The sequence below is a fragment of the Chiloscyllium plagiosum genome, chromosome 22 (genome assembly GCF_004010195.1).
Source record: "Chiloscyllium plagiosum isolate BGI_BamShark_2017 chromosome 22, ASM401019v2, whole genome shotgun sequence".
NCBI classification, from domain to species: Eukaryota; Metazoa; Chordata; class Chondrichthyes; order Orectolobiformes; family Hemiscylliidae; genus Chiloscyllium; species Chiloscyllium plagiosum.
Genome location: NC_057731.1, coordinates 17,647,783 through 17,673,637, shown reverse-complemented (window position 1 = coordinate 17,673,637; position 25,855 = coordinate 17,647,783). Strand labels below are relative to the sequence as shown.

At 39.7% G+C, this 25,855-nt stretch overlaps 1 protein-coding gene across 9 annotated transcripts in view; it reads left to right on the top strand.

Annotated features, from left to right (window-relative positions):
- Positions 1-25,855, top strand: part of blnk (B cell linker) — a 199,241-nt gene that overhangs the window by 164,664 nt on the left and 8,722 nt on the right. For all 9 annotated transcript variants that reach the window (XM_043712515.1, XM_043712514.1, XM_043712516.1 and 6 more), the window contains 7 exons: positions 8,249-8,274; positions 11,318-11,340; positions 14,604-14,705; positions 16,005-16,047; positions 17,518-17,560; positions 19,682-19,751; positions 22,167-22,197. In XM_043712515.1, coding sequence (XP_043568450.1) covers positions 8,249-8,274; positions 11,318-11,340; positions 14,604-14,705; positions 16,005-16,047; positions 17,518-17,560; positions 19,682-19,751; positions 22,167-22,197 — 338 coding nt within the window. The remainder of the gene's footprint in view (positions 1-8,248; positions 8,275-11,317; positions 11,341-14,603; positions 14,706-16,004; positions 16,048-17,517; positions 17,561-19,681; positions 19,752-22,166; positions 22,198-25,855) is intronic.

Genomic DNA, 25,855 nt, shown 5'->3' with positions numbered 1-25,855 from the left:
GCCTTCAGAATATTTGAATTGTGCATATCTTGGAAAATAATAAATGATGAGCCATTGCTGTCTGAGAGAGTCCATTTTCTCCCACCCACATTGATTGTACAGCACTTTGCACATGAGGACGTTTTCCTGCTTCAAATATTTGCAGTAACAGATGAACTTAGTGTAGCTTTGCCCCCTGGTGACTGAAAGCTCAACTGCAGCACCAGGTCCAAGAGGCTAAGCAGCTGTGGTCCTACCTGCCAACCTTGGGTCCTTCCAATTGTTCTTGAAGACCAAAGGCTCAATCGTATTAAAGTTTTAAATTCTATGAATTGGGAAGAGTTTTTAAAGGAATTTCTTTTTGCCTGCAAAGCTTCAGTTTTGCCCCACAGGATACTCACAGAATCTCTGGTCCATGAGAGAGCAAGAGGGTACAGGCTATACATTAAACTTCTGTGCCTGTTTTCAGGCACACACCTAATCCTGTACCTTGGAAAGCCTCGCAAAGATCATAATGACCTCTGCAGTTTCTCTTTCATTGCATCTGGGGAACACCAGTCGCACAATTTTCAATTCCTTTCTGGCCACAGGTGAAGTATCAGAGAACTGAAGGACAGCTAGTGGGGTACCATTATTCAATAAGGGAGCAAGCGATAAACCAGGAAACTACAGGCCAGTCAGTCTATCCTCAGTAGTGGGGAAGCTATTGGATGCAACTGAGGGACAAAATTCATCTACACTTGGATAGACAGGGATTAATCAAGAACAGTCAGCATGGTTTTGTTAAGGGGAGGTCTTGTTTGACAAACCTGATGGAATTTTTTCAAAGAAGTGGCCTGGTGTGTAGGTGAGGGTAATTTGGACTTCAACAAGTCTTTAATAAAAGTCCCAAATGGGAGATTCAGCAAGGTAACAGTCTGTGAAATTCCAAGGAACTTGGCTAATTGGATCCAGAAATGACTGAGTGGCAGGAAGCAGAGGGTGTTGATTGAGGGGTGTTTTTATGACTGTGTCCAGTGGGATTCTGCAGGGATCAGTGTCTGGTCTCTTGCTGTTTGTGGTGTATGTAAACAATTTAGACTTGAATGTAGGAGGGTTAATCATTAACTTCATGGATGTGATATTGGATACAATATGTAAGTTGGTGGATGGTAAATATTGAGGAGGATAGCCTTAGAATACAGGAGAATACAGATGGGCTGTTCATATCAGCTGATCAGTGACAAATAGACCAATCTGGATAAGTGTGAGGTGGTGCACTTGGACAGGATAAACAAGGCAAGGGAATACATGATGAATGGAGAGACCCTGGGAAGCACCAAGGAACAGAAGGATCTTGATGTGTATCTCCGTTGGTCCTTTGAGGTAGTAGGGCAGGTAGATTAAGTGGTTAAGAAGGCATATGGGATACTTGCTTTTATGAGCCAAGGCATAGTATTTAAGAGCAGGGTGATTATGATTGATCTGGATAAAAATTTGGTTAGGTCAGGGGGATACAAGATGGCGGCGATCTGAGATGATCGTACTGCAGAGCTTCGCATCACAGCGTAAGTGGGGTGATCCTTTAACCCGCCCAACCCAGGCCATCGTGATATCTTAGGACTCCGGAAAGATCATGGAGTCCCAAGAAACGTCTAAAAATGAACTTACCTGTGTTTCCAGCTGTCCAAAGATGCTGAAAAAGGTAGGAGGAGCATCTGAGGCCAGGTCTGCAGTTTAGCCTACAGCAGCCTCGGAACTGATTACTTTCCAAGCCCTGGTGAACGAGCTCTTGAAATCTCGTGAGATGCTGGGAAAACATATTGAAGAGAAGCTGGCTCCGGTCTCTCTCATGCTGCAGAAGCATGAGCAGCAGTTGGGAGACCTGGAGAAGAGGATGGATGAGGTGGAGCACAGGGTCACAGTGGTGGAAGCTGATGCCAGTTCATCCAAGGATAGGATCCAAGCCCTGAAGATGCAGGTCCATAATTTGCGTGACCAAGTGGATGATCTTGAGAACAGGGGCAGGAGAAAAAACACTTAGATCATCTGTCTGCCTGAGGGTAAGGAAGATGAGCGGCCTGCAGAATTTGCTGAGGACTGGCTGCCGAAATTCCTTGACTTGGAAGCTGGCATGAGAGGATTGAAGATAGAGAGGCCTCACCGTGTCGCAGCGCAGAGATTGAGTCTGGATCAATGTTCTCGTGCAGTTAAGGAGAGAGTCATGGAGGCTTCCAGAGTCCAGGGGAAAGATCAGAAGGCCCTAATTGATGAGGGTTCTAAGATCAAGGTTTTTTTCAGGACTGCTCAGCGATGATGATCTAGAAATGAAAATCTTACAACGATGTCAAGAGAAGACTGAGGGAGCTTGGGATTCAGTACTTCCTGAGGTATTGGCCGGTGCTTCAGATCACGTTAGATGAATCCATAACATCTCTTTGATATGTCTGAGAAGGCAAGAAACTTTGTGGACAAACTAACCTAATTTGAACAACTTTAGTTTGTATAAATAGTGATGTTTGGGCATGTGGTTATCATTCCAAGAAACTGAGGAAGTCCGGTTGGAGCTTTATCTTTTTTTTCTCTATTACTAATAATTTGGTTTAAACAGTCTGGTGGCAGTCGAGATATACGTTTTCAAGTTATAAGTTATGATGTGCCAAAGGATGGGTGGGGGATTTATTCCCCTTTCTTTAAAAATTTTTTTTTTTTTAAAATTGATATTGGTATTCTATGGGGTGTTTATTCTTTTCTGCTTGTGTTTGCAATGTGGCTGTAGCTGGGAGAAGTGAAGGTTGGGATGGTTAGATACCTACTTATGGGCAGTTTGGGATGGTTGGTTGCCCCCTCTCGGCAGGGGGTGAGTTCCCCTACTCAGTGCTGTTGGTGCTTTATACGTTGGTTTGTTTTTTTTGATTTTTGTTGGTTTTTTTATTCTCATTAGTTTGTAGATTTGTTAAGTGTAGTGGTTTTAGTTTTTATATTTGGTGGATCATGTGACACTAAGGTTCAGCAGTTTGTGGTTCGGGTTCCTCCTCTCTGGAATTTAAATGTTATTGCAGAAGATTATGGCTAATGATTTGATTAAATGGTGTACCTGGAATATCAAGGGAAGTCACTCACCAATTAAGAGGAAGAAGGTACTCTTGAGTCTTAGAAAGGAGAAGGTGGATATTGCTTTGTTACAGGAGACACATTTGGATGACAAGGAGCATCTGAAATTACAGCAGAATGGCTTTGACCAAGTTTATTTTTCATCATTTAGATGAGATTAGATTCCCTACAGCGTGAAAACAAGCCCTTCAGCCCAATCAGTCCACATGGAGCCTCCAAAGAGTAACCCACCCAGAAACATTTCCCTTTGACTAATGCACCTAACACTATGGGTAATTTAGCATGGCCAATTCACCTTACCTGCACATCTTTGGACTGCACAGCTTTTAATACCAGAAGTAGGGGAGTATAGTGTCTTAAATGTTTATTGCCCTCCAGATCATCCCCTTAGATTTTTGGTAGACACTTTCTCTAAACTGATAAGTCTCAAGTCCCGGCACATCATTATAGGAGGAGATTTTAACTGTCTTATGGATCCCATAGTAGACAGGTTGCCCAAAGGTCCCTCGATACCCTCTATACAAACTAAATAGTTAGTGGGTCTCTGTGGGGAGTTAGGGTTGGTGGACGTCTGGAGGAGTCTCCACCCTACAGGTAGGGATTTTCCATTTTTCTCCAATCCACACAGATGTCACACAAGGATTGATTTTTTTTTTTTTCTGACCCCTGCGGTAACCCTGGATTTGGTGGCATCTTGTATGATTAGTAACATTACCATCTCTGATCATGCTCCAGTGTACCTTATGGTTAAGATTAAGGACATTACAGTGGCTTCGAGGTACTGGTGAAAGTATCCCTTTATCCTCAAGTTTGAGAGTATTTCTCTAGGGAATTTCGAGCATTCCTAGACATCAACATAGGCTCAGTAGATAGCTCATCCGTTCTCTGGGAAACTGCCAAAGCCTATGCTGGGGGTTAGTTATTTCAAATTCTGCCAGTAGGAAGCGGCAGAAGGGTGAGCAGCAACGTCTCCTTGAAGTACGGTTGAAGGCAGCTGAGAAGGCTCATTTTGACAGACCCTCATTGGTCAAACTACAGAGGATTACGGCACTGCGGTCTGCACTAAATTCTGTGCTCACGTAGACAGCAAAGAAGAAGCTGGCTTTTGCAAAGCCAAGGTTATACGAGCATGGTGACAAGCCAGGCAAATACTTAGCATACCATGCCAGAAAAATAAGTGCCCAACAAGCCATTACGGTGATTAGGGAAGGGTCTGGGAACCTAACATGTGACTCTAAAAAGATTAATGTGGCGTTCCAGAGATTTTACTCCAAGTTACACCAATCTGAGAATTGTGAGGAGGGGCAGGCCAAAATGGAATCCTTTTTTAGAGATCTGAAGCTCCTGGGTGTGACTCCCGAACAACAGTCCTTTCTCAATGCCCCATTATCAGAGCAAGAAGTACAGGAAGCTGTGAGACAACTTCAGTTTGGAAAGGCGCCCAGTTCTGACTGACTTCCCAGTGAATTCTATAAGGAATTTATAAGTATACTGTCAGGTCCGATGCTAAATATGTTTAATGATTCATACAGTCATGATTGTCTCCCACCATCTCTGAAAGAGGCCAATGTTTCACTTATCCTTAAAAAAGGGAAGGATCCGGAAGACTGTGCTTCGTACAGGCCTATTTCACTCTTAAATGTGGACTTTAAAATCCTCTCACGATAAGGCTGGAGACTGTGTTACCTTCTATTATTAAAGAGGATCAGACTGGCTTTATAAAGGGTCGCAGATCCTCCAGTAATGTTAGGAGGCTGCTTAGTTTAATTCAAGCATGTCAACAGCAGTCAATATAGGGATTGGTGATTTCTTTAGATGCAGAGAAGGCATCTGGCCGAGTTGAGTGGCCGTATCTTTTCTATACTCTCGAGTGGTTTGGTTTGGGTGAAGTCTTCCTAAGATGGGTAAAGGTTCTCTACGGTGGTCCTCTCGCAGCGGTCATCACCAATGAGGTAGGATCAAGCAATTTTAATATTTTTAGGGGCAGCTGACAGGGCTGTCCCCTTTCACCATTGATTTTTACGATGGTGATTGAACCACTGGCAGATTGTGGGGATCCCAATATATCAGCTCCAGAAGTGGGGTCAAAATGACATAAGATTTTGTTGTATGCAGACGATGTCCTAATTTTTTTTGACAAGTCCAGCAGTTTCAGTGCCTCGCCAGATACAATGCATCTGTGTGTTTGGCACTTTTCCAGGGTAATGGTTAATTTTGCGAAATCAGAGGCTATGCCTATGGGGGGGTCTTGGGGGCGACTATAGATTCCCATTTAGGTGGTCACAGGGAGGTTTTGTGTATTTGGGCACATTCCTTACTCCAGTTCTGGATTGGCTGTTCAAAGCCAATTTTGTCCAATTATTTGGAAAAACTAAACAAGATGTTCAAAGATGGGAGTCACTTCCAGACTCGTGGTTGGGTCGGATAGCGCTTATTAAGATGAATATTCTCCCTCATTTGCTGTACTCTATATGGATGCTCCCCCTGATTTTCAATAAGCAAACACTCAGGAGGCAGAACAGCTGGTTCATCTCCTTTATTTGGCATCGTAAGCGGCCCCTCATTAAATTAGCCAAACTACAGTTGCCTCACAGATTGGGGGGAGTGGACCTTCCAGACATTAAAAATTACCAATTAAGCTCACTTTTGTCCTATGTGAGTGATTGAGTTTGTGGGGACCCTCTTTCAATATGGCTAGATATCGAAGTCTCCCAGGCAAGGTGCCCCCTTACCAGTTTGCTGTTTTTGGACAAAATGAGGACAGTCAGGGAATATTGCCATAACCCAATAGTCGTCAATATTGTTAAAGCACGGAGGGCAATTCAGCAGAGGGAAGGCAATATTGTCAAAATATCTTTGTTTACACCTTTAGTGGGTATGCTGGGTTTTCAACCAGGTATGATATATTCAGGATTTAAATGCTGGGCAGCTAGGGGTGTGTTTTGCATGGGTGATTTATGTGAGGGAGATGTCCTTTGATCAGTTTGTACGGAAGTACGAGTTATCTAAAAGAGACCTCTTTTGTTTTTTTCAAGTTAGGGGTTTTATTCAAAAAGAGACCACATTTTTGACTGATCTCTGCAAATCTGACATAGGGAGGTGCTCAGTGCTCAAAGTACACTTTCTGTCAGCACTTTATATCATCAATTGGGGGTGGGGGGGTGGTGGGTTTGCCCCCTCAGATGAATTTGATCCACTCTACAGGGTGTGGGATAGAGAGCTGGGTATTGAGGTCTCCTCAGAGGTATGGGAAGATATTTGGGAAAATGCAAGGAAGATATCAATTTGCAATAGGACCCATTCTCCACAGGGTCCACTTGGCTCTGGACTATTCGTCAAAATTTAAACCAGGGGTATCTTCAACATGTCCCAGTGCAAGGTCTGCACGGGTATTCTTACCCATTGTCTTTGGTCTTGCAATAGGCTTCAAACATATTGGAGTGCTGTGGTGGGCGCAATGGAGAAAATTTGGGGTCTAAGGGTGGAGAAGGACCCTATCTCTCTCCTTTTGAGCCTGCCCACTGTGTTTCCTGCAGACACGCATAAGAAAAAACTTTTCAATATTCTCACCATCTGTGCAAGAAAGAATATCTTGCTAGGTTGGATATCTGAAAAAAACCCCAGGCCTGTCAGGGTGGTGGAAAATTGTTATGGAGCATATTCCTCTGGATTTTCTCACAAATATCGTACACCACAAAACTGAGAATTTTTACAAGACATGGCAGCCCTTTTTGGAATACGTTGACACCGATTTATCTGCCACGCTAACCAGGGCTTTTATATAGCCGTAACAATTGTGTTTTAAGAGTCCAATATCCAGGGAGGAGGACCTGTGAACATATGAGTGTTTTGTATGGCTGGGCTGAGTTATTACTATTTATTAGTTGTTGGTTATTAATTTAGTTAGTTAAAAAGCCAGTTTGGGTGTTTTTTATTCTATATTTTTCTATATATGTTTATACATTTGTACATGCGGGTGGGTTGGGGATTTTTTTTATTTGGGATTTTTTGTACAGTTTTGAATGTATTGTTTTGTACTTGTAATATTAAATCTATTTTTTCAATACTAATACATTTTTTAAAATTGGTTAGGTCAGAAGTAGAGTATTCTGTGCTGTCTAGAATCCACATTATACGAGGGATATGACTGTGCTGAAGAGGTCGCATAGGAGATTTACCAGGATGTTGTTTGACATAGAGTTTTAGTTATGAAGTGAATGGAATCAGCTGGAGTTGTTCTCCTTAGGGTGTTGATTGAGATGTATAAAATGACAAGGGGTAGATACCGTAGTCAGGAAGAAACATTTCCTCTCAATAGAAGAATCCATAGCCAGGGACATTAGATATAAGATGCAGGAAGGTTAAAAGGGATGTGAGGAATTGTAATTGTCCCTAGAGATTTGGACTGGGGGGTAATTTGGAACCTACTGCCTGTAAGGGTGGTAGAGACAGAAACCCTCATAACATTTAAGAAGTATTTAGTTATGCACTTGTGGTGTCAAAGCATTCAAGGCTATGGGCTGAGTGCTGGAAAATAGTTAGGTTATTTTTGACTATTACACACTAGATGGGCTGAAGGGCCTTCTTCTGTGCTGTAAGCCTCAATGATCAATTGATGAAGATGAAAATAATATTTCGGATTTGCCTACTTCTTACCCGTCCATAAGTTGCAGGGTAATATTCAAAAGAGCAAAATTTAGCACAGAAGTAGATTTCCGATTTTGTAAAATTTCTTCTTTAACTCAAAGACTAAATAAGTCAATTTTTTCAATTTTTTTTTTAAAATCCAATACTCAGTGACTGGTTGACATCATTCAGAACTTGGAGAAAGTGAGGACTGCAGATGCTGGAGATCAGAGTCAAGAGTGTGGTGCTGGAAAAGCACAGCAGGTCACACAGCATCCAAGGAGCAGGAGAATCAATGTTTCGGGCAAGAGCCCTTCATCAGGAATTATGAATGGCTCTTGTCTAAAACGTCGATTCTCCTGCTCCTCAGTTACTGCCTGACTTCCTGCGCTTTTCCAGCACCACTCTTTTGACATCAATCAGAACTTGCTTAGATTCATAAAAGCAAAATTGTACCAATAAATGAAATCAAAGTGCATTTAATTTTGCATGAAAGAACATAAATTTAATTTATTCTAATGTGTTTAACCATTTTATATCTCCCATGCAGATGTATATGAAGTTCCAGATACAGAGGTAAGTTTGTGATTCATCAGACCTAAATATTTCAGATTAAATTTATTATGAACTTAGTGTTTTAAACTGCAACAGAAAAGCTATTTCCTGAAGCTAAAATTTTTATTTGACACCTTCAGTATGTCTTTCTAAATAGTTTTATACTGCCTACTATTTCCGTACACAGACAAGTGCAAATTACACATTGTCCCTCAGTCTTAGTAATACTGGATCATCTAGATGCAAACGCATGGGAACAGGAGTAGACCATATGGTTCTTCGAGCTGTTTTTTCTCATCCAATCTGTGGTCTAACTCCATGCATCTAAAGCATATTTTACAATATATAAATGTAGGAGAAGCAAATTATGACCCAATAAAACTTAGCATGTGTAACAATATGTGGAAAAACATTCAGTAAACTTCAAGAATCTTAAAAAGCTTAAACGCACGAGCATTTACTGACAAAGGAGCAGGAGATTAAGACAAGGAAGACAAATGTGAAGAGATAAGTCTTCAGATAGCCTGTCATTGCTGCTGAAATGAAAGTGCTGTACGTGTTGCTTGCCGAGATGTTTCTCTTTGTGTGCTGGTGCACAGTACCATTCCCATAAGTCAGTGCAAAGGCCTGCCCCCAAGGAAGTGCAGCCTATTTATGGGCAGTAACTGTATGACCCTTGGACCAAACAGATGCTGAAAGATTGACGCCAGTAGCAGATGTTGAGCTATTCTTTGATCATGCTGTGGTCTGAGACTAAATTGGAAAGAACCCGCTGGTCACATCCATGTAGGTATTGCCAGGGCTTATGCACGTAGTTCTGAGTCACATGCCAAACAATAATGCTGCTTGCTTAACATGGGGTGGCTTTGTACATGCTTTGTTATGAACAGCATAATATGCTTTAATTGGAATGCCTCTGCATAGCCTTCCAGTTCATCAGAAATTCCCTGTCTCAGAGTAATGCCATAGGGATCTTTTCCTTCTGGATAGACATGCAGCTGCCAACAGTTCATCTCCTACAGCGAGGTGGTTTCTCTCCGTGCACGGAATATTGATGGGCAGGCTAATCTACCAGACAGGAAGTTATGTCTCACCAAATACATCAGCTCAAAAATATCACCACTGGCAAATCCACTGATGCCCGTAAAAAGGAGCTAGAGAAAGAAAACAAATAAGTCTATACAAAAAAAATCTATTCAAAATCAAAATTACCACCATGAGAAAGCATAGAATTACTTGCCTTAGGCATGAGTGGGCTTTTTAAAAAGACTATTCCCTTCCCTCCAACATCTCTGTGTCAGAAATATGGGGCTGGACTTCCAAAGTGGGATCGGGAAGCAGACGCCCAGATGAATTCCAGATCCTGAACCCATGTCGAGAGACCCCTGTTTTTAAAATGTCAATGGCCTAATAGGCTAAGAGATAAACCTGGCACCTAGTTCAGGGATGTCGAACATCACCAGGAGACAGGAGCAGCTGCTGTCCTACTGTTTTGAGGCAATGGCTCCCTAAAGGGTTAAAAGGCAATCAGCAGCCATGAACGAGAATGTACTGAGGCCAATGGGTAATTCGCTCCACACATTTGAATAAATAAAGAAACTTGTGAGGACCGTATAGTTAATCTGACAGCTGTACACAAACAAATAAGAAGGAAATTGTTTGAGCTCACTGGGAAGCATTGAAAATTGCAGTACCACATGGTAGGCCCCATGACAAGCTCACTAATGAATCGGAGCAGATGCTAACTGGCAGCAAGCACTTTTTTGCATTCTCTCTACACAACCCTTTGGAACTTCAAAACTAACGCCGAGATATTGGAGTCCAAAGATGATCTGCAGCCCCACAGTTCCAAATTCCACAACCTTTTGAAACTCCAGGCTCTGGTATCTTGCACTGGCAGAAGTAGTACACCCTCTCCCTTCCACCTTTTAGATTAGATTAGATTACTTACAGTGTGCAAACAGCCCAACAAGTCCACACCGACCCTCCGAAGAGCAACCCACCCAGACCCATTTCTCTACATTTAACCCTTCATCTAACACTATGGGCAATTCAGCATGGCTAATTCACCTAACCTGCACATTTTTGGACTGTGGGAGGAAACCGGAGCACCCGGAGGAAACCCATGCAGACACGGGTAAAATGTACAAACGCCCCACGGACAGTTGCCTGAGGCGGGAATTGAACCCGGATCTCTGGCGCTGTGAGGTAGCAGTGCTAACCACTGTGCCACCTTGCCGCCCACTTACACAGAACAATGCTCCCCCCATCCCTTCAGATGGACATCGCCAATGGAACTGAACAACAATTAACTCATGATGTTATTAAACTGGAAAGAGTGCAGAAGAAATTTACAAGGATCAGGTCTGGACACAATATTCTGAGTTTTAGGGAAAGGTTGAACAAGCTAGGACTTTTCTTTAGAGCATAGGAGAATGAGGAAGGACCTTGTAGAGGTGTATAAGATCACAAGAGGCATGGATAGGGTGAATACACTGAGTCTTTATCTCACGGTTGAGGAATCGAGGACTAGAGGGGATCAGTTTAAGGTTCGAAGGGAAACAGTAAAAGGGAACCTGAGGGGCGACTTTTTTTATACAGTGGGTGGTATGTATATGGAATGAGCTGCCAGCAGAAGTGGTTGAAGCAGATACATTAACAACATTTTAAAAGGCATTTGAACAAATACATGGATAGTAAAAGATGAGAAGGATATGAGCCAAGTGCAGGGAAATGGGGCTAGTGTGGATGGACATTTTGGTCGTCATGGACCAATTTGGACCAGAGGGTCTGTCTCCGTACTGTAGGATTCTATGACTGTTTGGTCCAGTGACATCACTGTCCTGTGTGCCCCACTTGTGCCTGAAATGAGCGGGATACCAAGCAAAGAATCACCCCTTAATCATTCTGTTGACAATTACATATACCTATTCTTATTTATCCTTAATTTACATGATGAATTAATTAATTTATTATGCTTGTGCACCAATGAAATGTTACTTTTGTCTCATTCATAACATAACTTGATCATTATTTGACATTGAAATTACTTTGTTTTGTTTAGGAAGCTTCACCATCAGTGCCCAGGTGAGTTACAATGTTTGGGAAAGAAATGGTCCAAGGAATTTCCAATTGGCAGAGCGTGTAGGATTTGATCTATTTAATGGATAACTCTTTGTAGCTGATATTTAATTGAAAGTGTTTTATCACCCGACATGTTTTAAAGATAAGACGGGCTGTGTAAATCTGCATCTTGTTCACGTCACTGTACATATTAAGATCAGACCAGCAGGCTCCTTCCACTGCTCCTTGTTGGTATATCTGCAGATTCCCCCTACTTGTATGAAACCGGCAGGTCAAATGGCTGAATTCCAATCACCCTCCAGACAGAGATTGTGTGCCTCCACCACAAGGACATTCTCTTTTTATTAGTCCATCTGTCCCACATCCTATGAGACCAATTTCTGTACAAACATCACTGTTCTTCTTTGGGAATATTTTTCCAGTTGACCGTTCTTGGTACTTTGTGCTATTTGCCACCTTTATCAGTTTGTGATTGTGGTTAAGCTTATTTAGGAGAGTTTGTTGCCACCAATCCTTCATTTTCTTTTTGTTTTGGACCTACTTAGTGATTAGTGGTAGAGGATATAGCCACTCAGAGTCTCTATAGGAGAAAACTCTACTTTTGGGTAATGAGCAGATATGCTGCATGTTAACAATAAGTACAACTATTTTTGGTCAGGCCTAATTAGACTTTAGGTGAGTTGATGCAGATGTATCTGCTCAGTTCATTGGAAGGCTGGTTTGCAATGCAGAGTGAATCTCAGTATGGGATCAGTTCCCACGAAGGTGAGCATGAGGGTTACCTTCTCAACCTTTTCCCCTTACCTGAGATATGGTGACCCTTAGGTTAAACCACCACCAATTGTCTCTGTCTGATGAGCTAACACATCCTGCACAGGCCAGATGGCCTACTCTTACTCCTACTTCTTATGAAATTATCTGCTCAGGATAGCTGCCCAAAACTGGGATCGAGGGCAGCCCATGGACAGGATAGTGTGTGGAAGAGTTAACTTGGAGACAGTAGACTTAATCTGGGAGAAAATACCTCAAGAATTCCAGAAGTATTAATAAAACTAATGATTAGCTTTCATCTTTTCATATCTGGTTCTGTTCAATCTTTTTGAAGATTTATTTGCAAACAGTATGGATATCATTTCTGAAAGATTACTTGAGAGCTACTGTCCCCACGGATAATGGAAATGAATTAGCCAGCGTAATTGCAAAATACAATTGCTGTGAAGCTTGGCAGCTACAGATTATAATGAGATCAACCTTCTTACAGACAGATCCACTTACGTGATTATAAGTGTTCAAAACAAATCATTCAAGAAATTAACAGAAATTTACCTTGGAGAAATGTTTCTAATTTTCACTAGATATTTAATTTTTTAAAGTGATCCTGAGTGAATCTCTACTGCCCTTTTAGTCAGAAATAAACTCCGTAGCAATTATTGTTTATTCAAAATTAGGATTATAACCACTTCTCTTTTTCATCCAATTACAAAACATATAGCACGGTTATAAGTTGCTTCTCTTAATCAGAAATAAATGATTGTATCAATCCCTTGAACACATCCAGTTTGACTCGAACTTTCCACTTGTTGCATTGTATAAGACTGCCCCCAGGTGGACACTTAAAGTATTTTTCTCCCACTTTTGCTAACAATTAGAGGTATGATTTGGAAGAGCTGGTATTGGACCGGGGTGGACAAAGCAAAAAATCACACAACATCAGGTTATAGTCCAACAGGTTTATTTGGAAGCCCTAGCTTTCAAAGGAATGAAGAAACAGTGCTTTGAAAACTACTGCTTCCAAATAAACCTGTTGGACTATAACCTGGTGTTGTCTGATTTTTAAATTCGACATATGTCCTTTGCAACAGGAGAACCCTTTATAGTAGCGAGGGGTCTTTTACATCCAAAATTTTGTGTAGTTTTTGGACATGTTATTTGTCCTTAATTTTAAAATGTTTATAAACTTAAGTAATCCAATTAATTGAGACTCATATGAGTAGATTAGTGGATCTAAAGAAGGGTCACTGGACTCGAAACATTACCTTTGCTTTCTCTCCACAAATGCTGCCAGATCTGCTGAGTTTTTCCAGCACTTTGCAAATGCTGGAAATCAGAAACTGTTCTTTCATTTTTTTTTGTTTAGGTCAGTGATTCAGTTGGTAGGAGAGCTTGCTAAAATGAGGTCTTCAATGCTGAATTAACTTCCTCTGGAATAATTGATGAGGAGCAAACTGTTGTGTGTTCATACACCTTACTTTGTATCAGAGAAATAAGAGAGACCACAGCAGTGACAGTGAGTGCTGATAGCAATCTCTGACCCAACATAATCAACAACAAAAGGTCTTCATGCTGGCTATTAAATGCTTCTTTCCTGGTCTCTGCTCAGACAGGTTAGGGGTTGAAGTCTAAGTTAAGCTTTTCTCTCTAAAGGCTGCCTATTAATACAACAGGGAAATGAGGTAGGATTCATGGAAATATTCCTTGTGTCCTAATTTTGTAGAACCCCTTCAGTGTGGAAAAAAGCCATTCAACACACCAAGTCCATACGACCCTCTGAAGAGCATCCCACCCTGTCCCTGTAACCCTGCATTTCCACATAACATGCACATCTTTCAACTGTGGGATGTAAACAGAGCAATGGAAGGAAACCCACACAGAAACAGGGAGAATGTGTAAACTCCACACAGTCACCCGATGGTGGAACTGAACCCAGGCCCCTAGCGCTGAAAGGCAGCAGTTAGCCACCATGCTGCTAGCAAAATGTTCAGCCTGTATCAATTGAGAAAATCCCTGGAAATCCTGAAACTACACAAATTAGTGATAACTATCTTCACAATTCTGACGAAGGGCTCATGCTTGAAATGTCAATTCTCCTGCTCCTTGGATGCTGCCTGACCTGCTGTGCTTTTCCAGCACCACACGTTTTGACTCTGATTGCCAGCATCTGCAGCCCTCACTTTCTCCCTTTTGTACATGCCCGGCTAATCATGTTAACCAATTTAATAATGTAATTGTTTAATGTTAAGAAGTAACAAGTGATAGCTAGCAATTGTTGGAGGCGTAGGTATATATTTACATATGGTAGCCCCTGTAATAGTGGAAGGTGCAATGAGCTCAGACTGAGTAGTCAAAAAATGGTGCTGGCCCCAGGAATTTTGGCCTCACAGATATTTTCTTGGGTTTTAATTGCACAATGTTTAACAAAACAAACTTCTTTGTTATCAATTTATTTATTGATTCCAATTCGACAAATTCTTTATGACTATCTAAAGGTCCAAACCACAACTTCCAAAACCTGGATCCACAGGAACAGGAAGTCCATTGTTACCTCCTCGATCATCACCACAAGTAAGCAGTACACCAGAAATACTCAGGTATGTAATTTGTCTATCTAAATGCCTGAAACAAGAAACTATAACATGCTCTGTTTGAGCAAACCATCTTAAACCAGTTATTAAAATGTAGTCATTATACAGAATAATAATGAATCATGAGAAACATGGACATGTAACTACCATATATACAGGAAGTGCTGCAGGCATTCAGACATGTGGAACTAAAGTAATGGGCTCAGACTGAGGCTCTCAAATCGGGGCTGGTAGCTGCAGCCATTGGTGGGGGAAGGTAGGAGACGCAATGAGGTTACCCGGCTTTGTATGCAGAGGCTGAGCTGATTGAATTATCAAATACAAAAACCAATAATACACTGCATTATAGACAGAGGAAGTACATTAAGAGGTGATCTTATCACAGGATGCTGGAATGCCTTATATTTTCTTTTCATGTTTTAATTGCTTTTATGAGGCAAGAGAAAATAATTCTAGAATTTTGAAATATCTTACCTGAGTTTATAGAGAAGTTAATTTTGTAGAATTGCTCTTCACTTTATAGGTTGAAAGGAGAAAAGCCAATTTGTTTCCTTATTTAGAAAAAGATGGGAAATCACAAAATGACTACAGGAAAGAATAGTTATCAAATTGGCCAAATTATTAAATTAGAATTAAAATAATTCATAACAATTGGGCACAAAATAGATAATAAGGTATTTTACACCCATTTTCTGCTATTCAACCAAAAACACAAAACTGCCAATAATTTGTCCTGAGTGGTAGCAAACTAATAGTTTCATACAATAGAGGCCATTACCTAAAATTATAACACTGATATCAACTGTTTTTTTTTCTAAATGGCATCCCTTCCGAATCCTATCTTAGTCATTAATCTGTTTAAAATCAGTGGGGTCTTATACAGATATTTTATGTTTGTCTTAATGCAAGAATCTATGATGACATGTATGTTCAATAGGTTGAGTTGTAATGATGTTGCAGTTATGGCACTTATCTGGTCGTGTAACAGGGGTCTTATTCCCATCTTCCATTATTATGGAAGTGTATGGTGGTGACACTGGTTGCTAAGTGCAGAACAGTGTTCCAAACCTAGTGTCAGTATCATTCCTGAAAAGCAAAAAGTGATCTGAAAATTTTGAGGCAAAATAGGTGCCCACATTTTCTGATTTAAAAATCATCTGTTTTCCGTCAGCATTAAATTATAGATTTACTACTTCATATGCCACTTACATCTAATTGGAACACTGAATATCAATCTCATTGCACTCTTATACCTTGATTGTCAATTGATATGTATTCTTCACTTTGTGATTTTTTTTTTCCCAGAACTGAAGCACCAGTGAACAGAAAAGCACCCATTCCTCAACCTGTAAGTTTCAATCTTTTCTGTTGCTGTTCAGATTAAAGCAGCTACATTATACATTGTCCTTTCTGCAGAATATTTTTAGAAACCAGAAGATCTTTGGTGTCAAATTTACATATTGTATAAATTAGGATATGGTTATTTATGCTAAAGGACAATCAATGAGAATATAGGTCCACGTCAAAATAAAAAATGAAGCAATCAAGTAATCTGTTTTTGAAAAATGTAACAGATCGGATCACAAATCCCATCGGAGTTTGGCTCGAAATGTTTGTGTCTAATTATGGCAGCATTGGTGTGAAATTGATTTCCTTATTTAAACTATCGGATACATTTCTTTGACAGAAACATGATTGTATTCCAGTCGTCTGAGCTTTGGAACAAAATCCCATTCTGATCCTGGACGCAGATCTGAGTTTTATTTCTAATATTATCAAATTGATGATGAAGCATTTTCCTTCATCATTAGGGAATAGTTAGTTATATTATCAAGAATGTTCAATGTTTATTCAGTTTCACACTCAAATTAGAAACTGTTACAAAATATCATTTAACACTGCAAGCTTGAATTACATTTATTTTCCTTACTATGACAGATGTTCTCTATCTCTTTCCTCTTTTTACCACCATAACCTTTTTCTGTCCCCTCTGTAATTGAGCGTTTTTTTCCTTTCCTGCTGCATTGTGATGCGTAATGAAGTAGTCATTCACAGGGTGATTAGTCATTTGTCAATGTGACAACTGCTCTTGTCACCACTTATAAATAACATTGATTAGACAACATTGCAGTTTATGATTCTAGCATAACATATGTCCACAAATTAAATGGAACTGTCAATGAATGACGAATCTGGTACATTCTTTAGTGAGAGGAGAATATGAGCATTTTACTTTTTGCAACAGTATTAAGCTGTGATCTAACATGTTTCACAACAGTGATAAAAATTTACTGTTGAAATTTTGAATTCCATTGAAACTTTAAATTGTGGAGATGGAGTGGCAGCTAGATTTGTGAACAGTTGGATAGAGACTAAAATCACTTTGTAAAGATTACATTTGTTGCCATTCATTTTATCATCTTAACAATTTAGTTGAATTTCCAACTGTGTTAATCTGGGGTTTTATCACCTGTAGCTTTCAAAAGCATGGGTAGTCAAACAGGAGGCTGGAAGAGGGGCCATTGATCTGAGAACATATTTAAACTTAATGTTGAGAACTTTGTTAAAAATATAGAATAGGAAGTACAATAAATCCTTCTTTCTGCAGAATATTTTTTACAAATCAAAAGATCTTTGTCAAATTTACAGTGTGTGAATTAGGAGATTGGTTGTTAGTGAGCCTACAATGTGTCCTTTTCAGCACGTGATGCACGATGGACTGGTAAAACTACAATCTCTCATGTAAATATGTGGTTTCATTTAGCTTGCATTAAAATGTCTGAAAGTAAATAAATATAATCATTTAATTTCATTGCAGGAAGATGACAATGAGGAATATGAAGTATGTGACCCTGAACCAAGTTAGTCATCATTTTATTCCTCTAATGGTTTTGTTTAAGAGTGGACCAATTACCTCAGATTTAAACTGCTCATATTAATGAAGTTTGACTTGGTTCTATTAATGATGTGTGATCATGTGTATGTATATGAATGACGACAGGATATTTATCCAGAGTATACAATCATATCCTGTAGGTGGCAGCATGAGTTTCTAAGGGTTATGGAAACAGCATTTTAAGTAAAATAAAAACTGAAGGAACTGCGGAAGCTGTAAATCAAAAACAGAAATTACCAGAAAAGCTTAGCTAGTCTGGCAGCATCTGTGAAAAGAAATCAGAGTTAACATTTCAGGTTTACAGAACTGAGTTCTGAGGAAGAGTCACTGGACCCAAAACGTTATTTCTGATTTCGCTTCACAGCTGCTGTCAGACCTGCTGAGCTTTTCCAGCAATTTCTGTCTGACATTTTACTTAAAACAAGCTAAAGTACAGCTGAACATGTAACAAGTGATGAGGTTTCAACAAGGGAACATTAAATCATGTGAACAGACAGACTTTGAATTATGATTAACTCTCTGAAACTCAAAATTTTGATCCATTTCAGATTTCTTATAAACTTATGAGTAGTTGGAACAAATTGAGATAAGATTTCCAGTAAAATAGCTTTCCAAGGTTTACACAGATCATCAACCAACTAAACAAATGAGTTAGAGAAGCCCAGTGAATCTTTCACTGATAGGACTCATAAACTTATAGGACTTCATGAAATTGTAGAAACGGAGGACAAGATATCCCCCTAATTGTCCAATAGACACAGTTTGAAATATCACAGAACTGTAAAAATAGCCAGTAGCTTCCTTCAAATGTCTCATTGATAATAACCTTCTTAAATGATCAATGCCTTAAATAAAGGTAGGTAGTCGAGCATCTGTAGGAAGAGTCTCAACATAAAAAATAAATAAATAAAACAAGTTATTTGCAGAAACTTATACAGAGTTCTGAGAACCCGCAGCCCAACTTAGATAAACACATACAGTTATGCACACAGGAGAGAGAGCACAAAGGAAAGTTGAGCATTAATGATATGATGACAATACACACCACACAAATATTAAATGTGTACCTTATCTTTCCATTCACAGAGTTATCCTATTTATTTCAGAATTCAAAACAATTGTAGTGGAACTCTAAAATTCAGCCCAAAAAGAAAGACAACCACAGGCAGATTCTACAAAACTGCACGGTCCTTCTATTGAGATGGGCTCTGAATGCAAGAAGTTTCTGGCTCTGTAATTGTTATTGTTTGTTTGTAGACTGGGCAATTCATAGTTCTCTAAACACAAGATCTATGTTCAGAAAAGTCCTCAAATTCAGGAATGGGAATGTGCCTTGCAAATGCTTTACCAACATTATTCAGTTTCTGCAGTATGATGAGTCTCGACTTGTAGATTGTATCTTCGAGGATCTTGTGCATGCAACAACACCAAGTTCTATTCTCCTATCACCCCTGTGCTGCTGACGCACGTTGGTTCCCAGTCAAACGTCTTTATTTTAAAATGTTCATGCTCATTTTCAAATCTCTCCACTGCCTCGCCTTCCCCTCGCTATCTGTAATTTCCCCCAACCCCACAACACTCCCAAGATATTTGCAGTTCTCTAACCCTGGCCTCACAAGCATCTCAGTTTTAAGTTCTACACAATAAGTGCCTGCAGTTGTCTATAAACTAAATTCTGGAATAGGTCCCCACCCCATTCTGCCTCGTAAACTGTCTATCCTCCTTTTAGACATTTCTCAAAGCCCTTTGACCAAGCCTTTGTTTATCTGACTTATATTGGTGTCTTAGTTTGTTTTTTTACTGCTGCTGCAGTGTGTCTTGAAATGCTTTTTTGCATTGAAGGTGTTGCTTAGATAGAGTTGTATTTGCTGCTAATACTGGGTTGTCACAAACTGTTTCAAAGGAATCCCCAAGAGTCTGGGGACAGTCTGTTCCTGGATAATGTGGGAGAGATTTATGCTTTAGTCACTCATCCAAAGCCAGCAACTTTCAGTTATCATCATTAAACTAATTATTTGTTCTTTAATGAGAAGAAGTGCCTCTGTTAAGAAATTGAAATAATTATGTTTTGACTTCTGCTAACAAGGTAATTCAAGTAGCAGCTCACAGGATTCCAGGACTGCTCCAGAAATTCCAATACCACCACAAAGGGATCTGTAAGTTACAGCCTTTCATTATTAATTTGAAACCTAAATAAATATGCTCCTTAATTCTATATTTATGATTTTTAAATAATTACATTTTCATTGCATCTATCAAAGATAATTCAAGCCTGCAAGCAAATTGAAAATGTACTTGTAAAGCTAAGCATGATAATTTAGTAATTATTCCTACACAACTTTTCAGTAATAACAAAAACAAAAGTGTCCTTGTATCACAGGAGCCAAAGAGAATTGAAAGATATCCTGATGGTAAATTTCCAATCCTCAGAAATGCGAATTATGTCAGGAAACCAAACAAGATAGCAATTAACCTCACCCTTTGTTCCAATAAAGAGAAGATATTTGAGGTAACAGTTGATTTAATCAAATAATAGGTGTAACAAATTCAAAATGTGGTCCTGACTGCACACTACAGCATGTTGGCATGGGCCTTGCAGATTTAGGGAAGACCACTGATGCTGCCGATGCCAGGAGTGCATCCTAAGAGCGTACAATTAGTACCACCCCACAAAGCCTATGCCATAACCCTGGGTCCATGTAGCAGCATACCTAACCTCTGCATGAGAATAGACTGCAGTAGTGAATGTGACATTCTGGAAACCATCATCAATGTTGACCACCAGAGCTGACTTGGCAACCAGCTAAGATTGTTTCCAGGAAAGCTGTCAGCAGAGACTTCTCAAGGATGGACCATCATGAGCTGATGATCTGATGGACAGAGTGCTCTGCACAAACCCCTGGCTGCTTGGAGACAGATTCCTCCATGCCTGGTGTCATCAAGTGTAAGCTCAATGGCAAACCACTCTGAGGCTGGAATTCGCTGATACGTGCCCAACGATAACCCGATCCTTCAAAGTCTGCATCTGCATCTACTGCTGCAGAGTTAACATGGGATCTAATCATCTGACTGACACCTGTAATGTTATCTGGAATATAGAAAGGCCCCTAAAGAAATGATGCAAAGAATTGTTGGGTATGGAAGGGGTGAATCGCCAAGGTCTTTTTCCTCTGAGGACATAGGTTTAAGGTGAGAGGGGAAATGTTTTCGCACAGAGGGTGGTGTATGTATCAAATGAGCTTCCAGAGGATGTGGTGGAGGCAGGTACACTTACAGCATTCAAAAGGCATCTGGATGAGTATATGAATAGGAAGGATTTAAAGGGATATGGATTAAATGTTGGCAAATCAGGCTAGGTCACATTGGGAGTTGGTATGGATGAGTTGGACCGAAGGGTCTGTTTCCGTACTGTATAACTCTATGACTCTATATTTATGTTAAGTAGCATTACAAACCAGCAGGTAGCATTACATTCTGTAGATAGTATTACAAACCTACTCTTCCCCTGCATAGTATCTAGCAATCTTAACATTTGTAAGATTTTATGTTTATATCCTTGTAATTATTAATAGAGATTTGATCCCACTTACAATGGATGAAATAGCAAAATATGAAAGTAACAAGGTAAATGTTACAACGTTATTAGGAAAAGTTGCAGTTTCAGAAAACAATATATTTTGGTTTCATTCATTTGTAGCTTTTCCTCCTTTCCAAACTCAGCAATCACCATGCATAACCCTGAGTATGAAAGATATGTTTTATGATTGTGTAATTATTCAGAACATGATGCATCCAAAGATGAAAACAGTAACTGTTTGGATGGTGCAATGCTACCAGCATCCACATAACCCAACTAAAGCAATCCAGCATCTTAAGACATCCAACAAGTTCAACGTGTAATAGCTCCCCACCTCCCTCCTACCCAGCATAACTTCAAAGTTCAGAGAGGTTTACTCTGCCTGCTGAAAATACAAATCATATTTGCATACCTCCAGTATTTGCCAGGGGCAGAGTTACACCCTGTCGCATTTTCAGGACATTTCAAAATACTTCATAAATGTGAACTCCTTTTGGAGTGTGGCCATAAAAATGGATCTATTGTTTTGGCATGTGACACACCACTGGAAACACACTGCAGGTTCACAGTTTGAGATCTGTTCTGTAATTGTAATGGGTGAAAAATTGTATACTGTATTCCCCCTGTACCCACGGGGGTGGTACATTCCAGGCCCTGCCGCGGAGGCCCGAAACCACAGATAGGAGCAAACCCATTCACTTAAGTTGGGAAATTTACCTTCCCGGCAGCCCCCTGGTTCCAGAAGGTTCTCTGTAATATGTTCAGACCGCGGTAAACTGTAGAAACTGATTCTGTGGATACAGGGGTTGCCCTGTATTCTCCGTGATGGAATTCACATCTTCCTGCTGCAAGCACCACAGCAGGTCATCTGTTGGGTAGGTCTATTGTTTTGGGACAAATACTGCTACAAATATTAACATACACTTAAACAATATGTTCAACACAAAAGACTGTCTGAGAATTGTTTTAAGCTTTGTTGCTTTGTACTTTGCAGGAAGCCAACAAACAGACCTTTCCCAAAACCGGTAAGATAAAATAATTGATGTCAGCGGGCATTACACAGACCTTACTTTTTCAGATTCAATTTTAGTGCCATGATTACTCTTTACTACATTACCACAGATATTAAATAATTTATTAGCGAACAAAGTGTTTGAAGACTGGTGAATAGCAATTACGTTGGAAACTCGATTATCCGAATTTTGGATTATCTGGCAGAATCACAAGGTCCCGATGCTTGGCTATACGATGTTATCTGGCATTCAATTATCTGCCTGTCGCTTAACCGAACGAAATACTTCCTGCCAGTGTTGGATAATAGAGATTCCTCTGCATTTATTTTAAGAAAGGAAACAGAACATGCCCAGTGAATTAATGAACACCACAGCATAGGTAGGAAAAATAATGGAATCCCAACTGAATGAAAAAAATTGATGAACATTTGCTAAGAAAATTATAATAATGAATACTGAGCATAGCTTACAAAAGGGGAAATCTTGATTGATCGAGCTTAGCTAATGTTTTGAGGAGGTAACAGTATGATTTGACAATAATTTGACAGTAGATATAACTTGGCGTTTATTAAAGTGCCTCCTGAAAGAATAGTGAGGAAGGTGAGGCAATATGGAGTTAAGACGTGGCAGAACGAATCACGTGGTGGCTTTGAGGCAGAAGCAGAACAGGTAAGGAAAGGATTGTTGTTCAGAATGGTAGAAAAGAGGATATGGTGTTCCATGGGTTCAGTATTAAAACCTGTTCATAATTTAGAAGAATGATTTGGATTATGAAATAAAGAACAAACTTCCAAATTTATGATGACACCAAAATTAGGGAGGATGTTTCACACTGAGGAGGACTTCAACAAATTACACTAAGGCATGAATAAAATGTAACCAATTCAGAAATTATGCTTACAGATAAAGATGAGGTACTGCATTTGGTAAATCACATATTATTTGGAAGGTGAAGAACCAGGTATGGTAGAGGAACAAAAGAGACTCAAGAGTTCAAAAATATGGATTGCTACAAGTTGTGCCACAGATTAGCGAAGCTATTAACAAAAATGAAAAACAACTACTAAGCTTTACATCTAGAGAGAGAGAATTAAAAAAACTTAGAAGTTATGCAAACCTGTGATGATGATAGGGTGGATAAGTAGTGCTCAGGTACACACTCAGAGTTTCATTGTAACTTTCATGTCACAAAGTTCCAACTTGTTGCTCATTTCTATGTTTTACACACACACGCACTCAATTCTCACTCAAATATCCTTAATTGACATATCACCAGGAGCAGCTCCCTTGTTCTATTTGGTCATGGGAAACCCTGCACCATTCTGTGTTGACCATAGAACCTGTGTTGAACCTTGGTTAGCTCATACTTGAGAGTACTGTGTTAATTTCTGATTTGCCATATTAGACAAAGAACATAGGAGCACTGGAAAGAGGGTCTTACAGCACAGTGGTAGTACCCCTTACCTCTGAACTAGAAGGTCTGGGTTCAAATCCGTTCTGCTCCAGATGTCTGTCATAACATGTCTGAACAGAATGATTAAAGTACTGTTGAGGCAGTGGAAAAAATGCAGAGAAAATTTCCAAGGTTGCTACCAGAAATGCAGCAGAAAGGATTGACAGGTCTCTTTCCTCTTGATAACAGCAGACCTTTGGATAATTTAACGAAGGTATTTAAAACCATTAAAGTAAAATTATAGATAATTATAGAGAGAATGTGTTTCCTTTTGTGGAAAAGAGCGTAAATGGAGACTATCAATGTAAAGTAGTCATCGACAAATCCACTGGGGAATTCAGAAGAAACTTCTTTGCCCAACAGTGGTGTGAATGTGGAATTTCTACCACAAGAATTGGTTGACATGAATTTATAGATACATTTAAGGGAAAGTGATACAAACACATGAGGGAGGAAAGAACAGAGGAGTACCATTATGTATTTAAATGAGGAAAGGTGGGAGGATGCTCAAGTGGACCTCAAGTACTGACATGTAACAAATAGGCCAAATGGAAAGTTTCTGTCTGTAACCCCATGTACTATGAGATAGTGGAAGAGATACCCAAACAATTAGTGAAGAAGATCTATTTGAAGAAGAGGGAACAGGAAAGGGAAAGAAATCTACCGTGTAAGGCCAATAGAGTTGAAAACTTTGCCAACTGCACTACAGTGGAGGAAGGGGCAAATACACAGAAGTGTAAAACCAGTAGGTCAAACAGCACGGGTCTTGATAAAATTGGTAAAATTGAACTGCGAGAATAAGATGAAGTTACATAATACGTGAGGACAAGGAATTTGAACTTGCTGCAACGAGAACAAACTTTGGTGAAGACAAGTCAGAATCTAGGAGGGGATATGTAATCTGAGAGACAATATGAGTTTTGCATAAGATGCAGTATGCACATAGACATATTCAGGATTTTATGAAAGAGAACATTGGCAAATACGTATATTGGTAGTAAAAGAACAAGGCATTCATCAGCAATGCAGGAGGTCCAAAGAGTGGTGGTCAAGTTTGAGGAAGGAAGCTGTCTTAGTGATAGATATGGGATTTAACAACAAGTGAAGTATTTGTATCATCACCATTTTGTGCATCTTGCATTAACGGTTGCTTTTGATTTTTGATTGTTGCCAAAAAATAGAATTTAAGTCCCACCCCATTTTAAATGGAAACAAATCAGATTTCAGCAACTTCTTTTAGGCTGTTCAGTCACAAAATTAAACATGAGTTCTCACCTCATCAGTGCCATTTGACACCAAGCTGTTGTTATCAGTTGACCTATCATAAAGTGGGCCATAATGTGTCAGAGAGCATGTAGGAACTTTTTTAAAAGTAGACCTTGTTGTCATATTATGCATTCTATTCTTATTAGCAACATCGATAACGATTATACTACTTGTCTAATCTGCAACAGCCATCAAAGTCTATCATTGGGCTTACATTTAAAACTATATAAATATTATTTAACTTTGTGTGCCTATGGGTCTGCTAATTTTATGTAATATTTCAGATAGGTAAAAACGTGTTGTATTAATATTCCAAAGTAATCTGGGAAATGCTAAATTGAAAAAGCCCAAATTGGGTTTATGGAAACTGATACATTAGGAGCAGGAATAGCCTATTCAGCCCCTCACGCCTGCCTGCCATTCATTAAGATCATGACTGAAGTGTTGTGGTCTCAACTCTATTTCCTACCCCAATACTCTCTGATGCTTGTAAGTCAAGACTTTATCTCCTAAACCAAAAAATCTCAGTGAAAAAAAAACAAAGAATGTAGAAAGGATATGGAAGATATAGACTGTAGGGAAATAGATGGGGACGTCTTGAAAAATGTCCATATCACAGAGGAGGAAGTGCTGGATGTCTTGAAACAGGTAAAGATGGATAAATCCCCAGGACCTGATCAGGTGTACCCTAGAACTCTGTGTGAAGCTACAGAAGTGATTGCTGGGCCTCTTATTGAGATATTTGTATGATCGATAGTCACAGGTGAAGTGCCAGGAGACTGGAGGTTGGCTAACGTGGTGCCACTGTTTAAGAAGGGTGGTAAGGACAAGCCAAGGAACCATAGACCAGTGAGTCTGACATCAGTGGTGGGCAAGTTGTTGGAGGGAATCCTGAGGGACAGGATGTACATGTATTTGGAAAGGCAAGGACTGATTAGGGATAGTCAACAT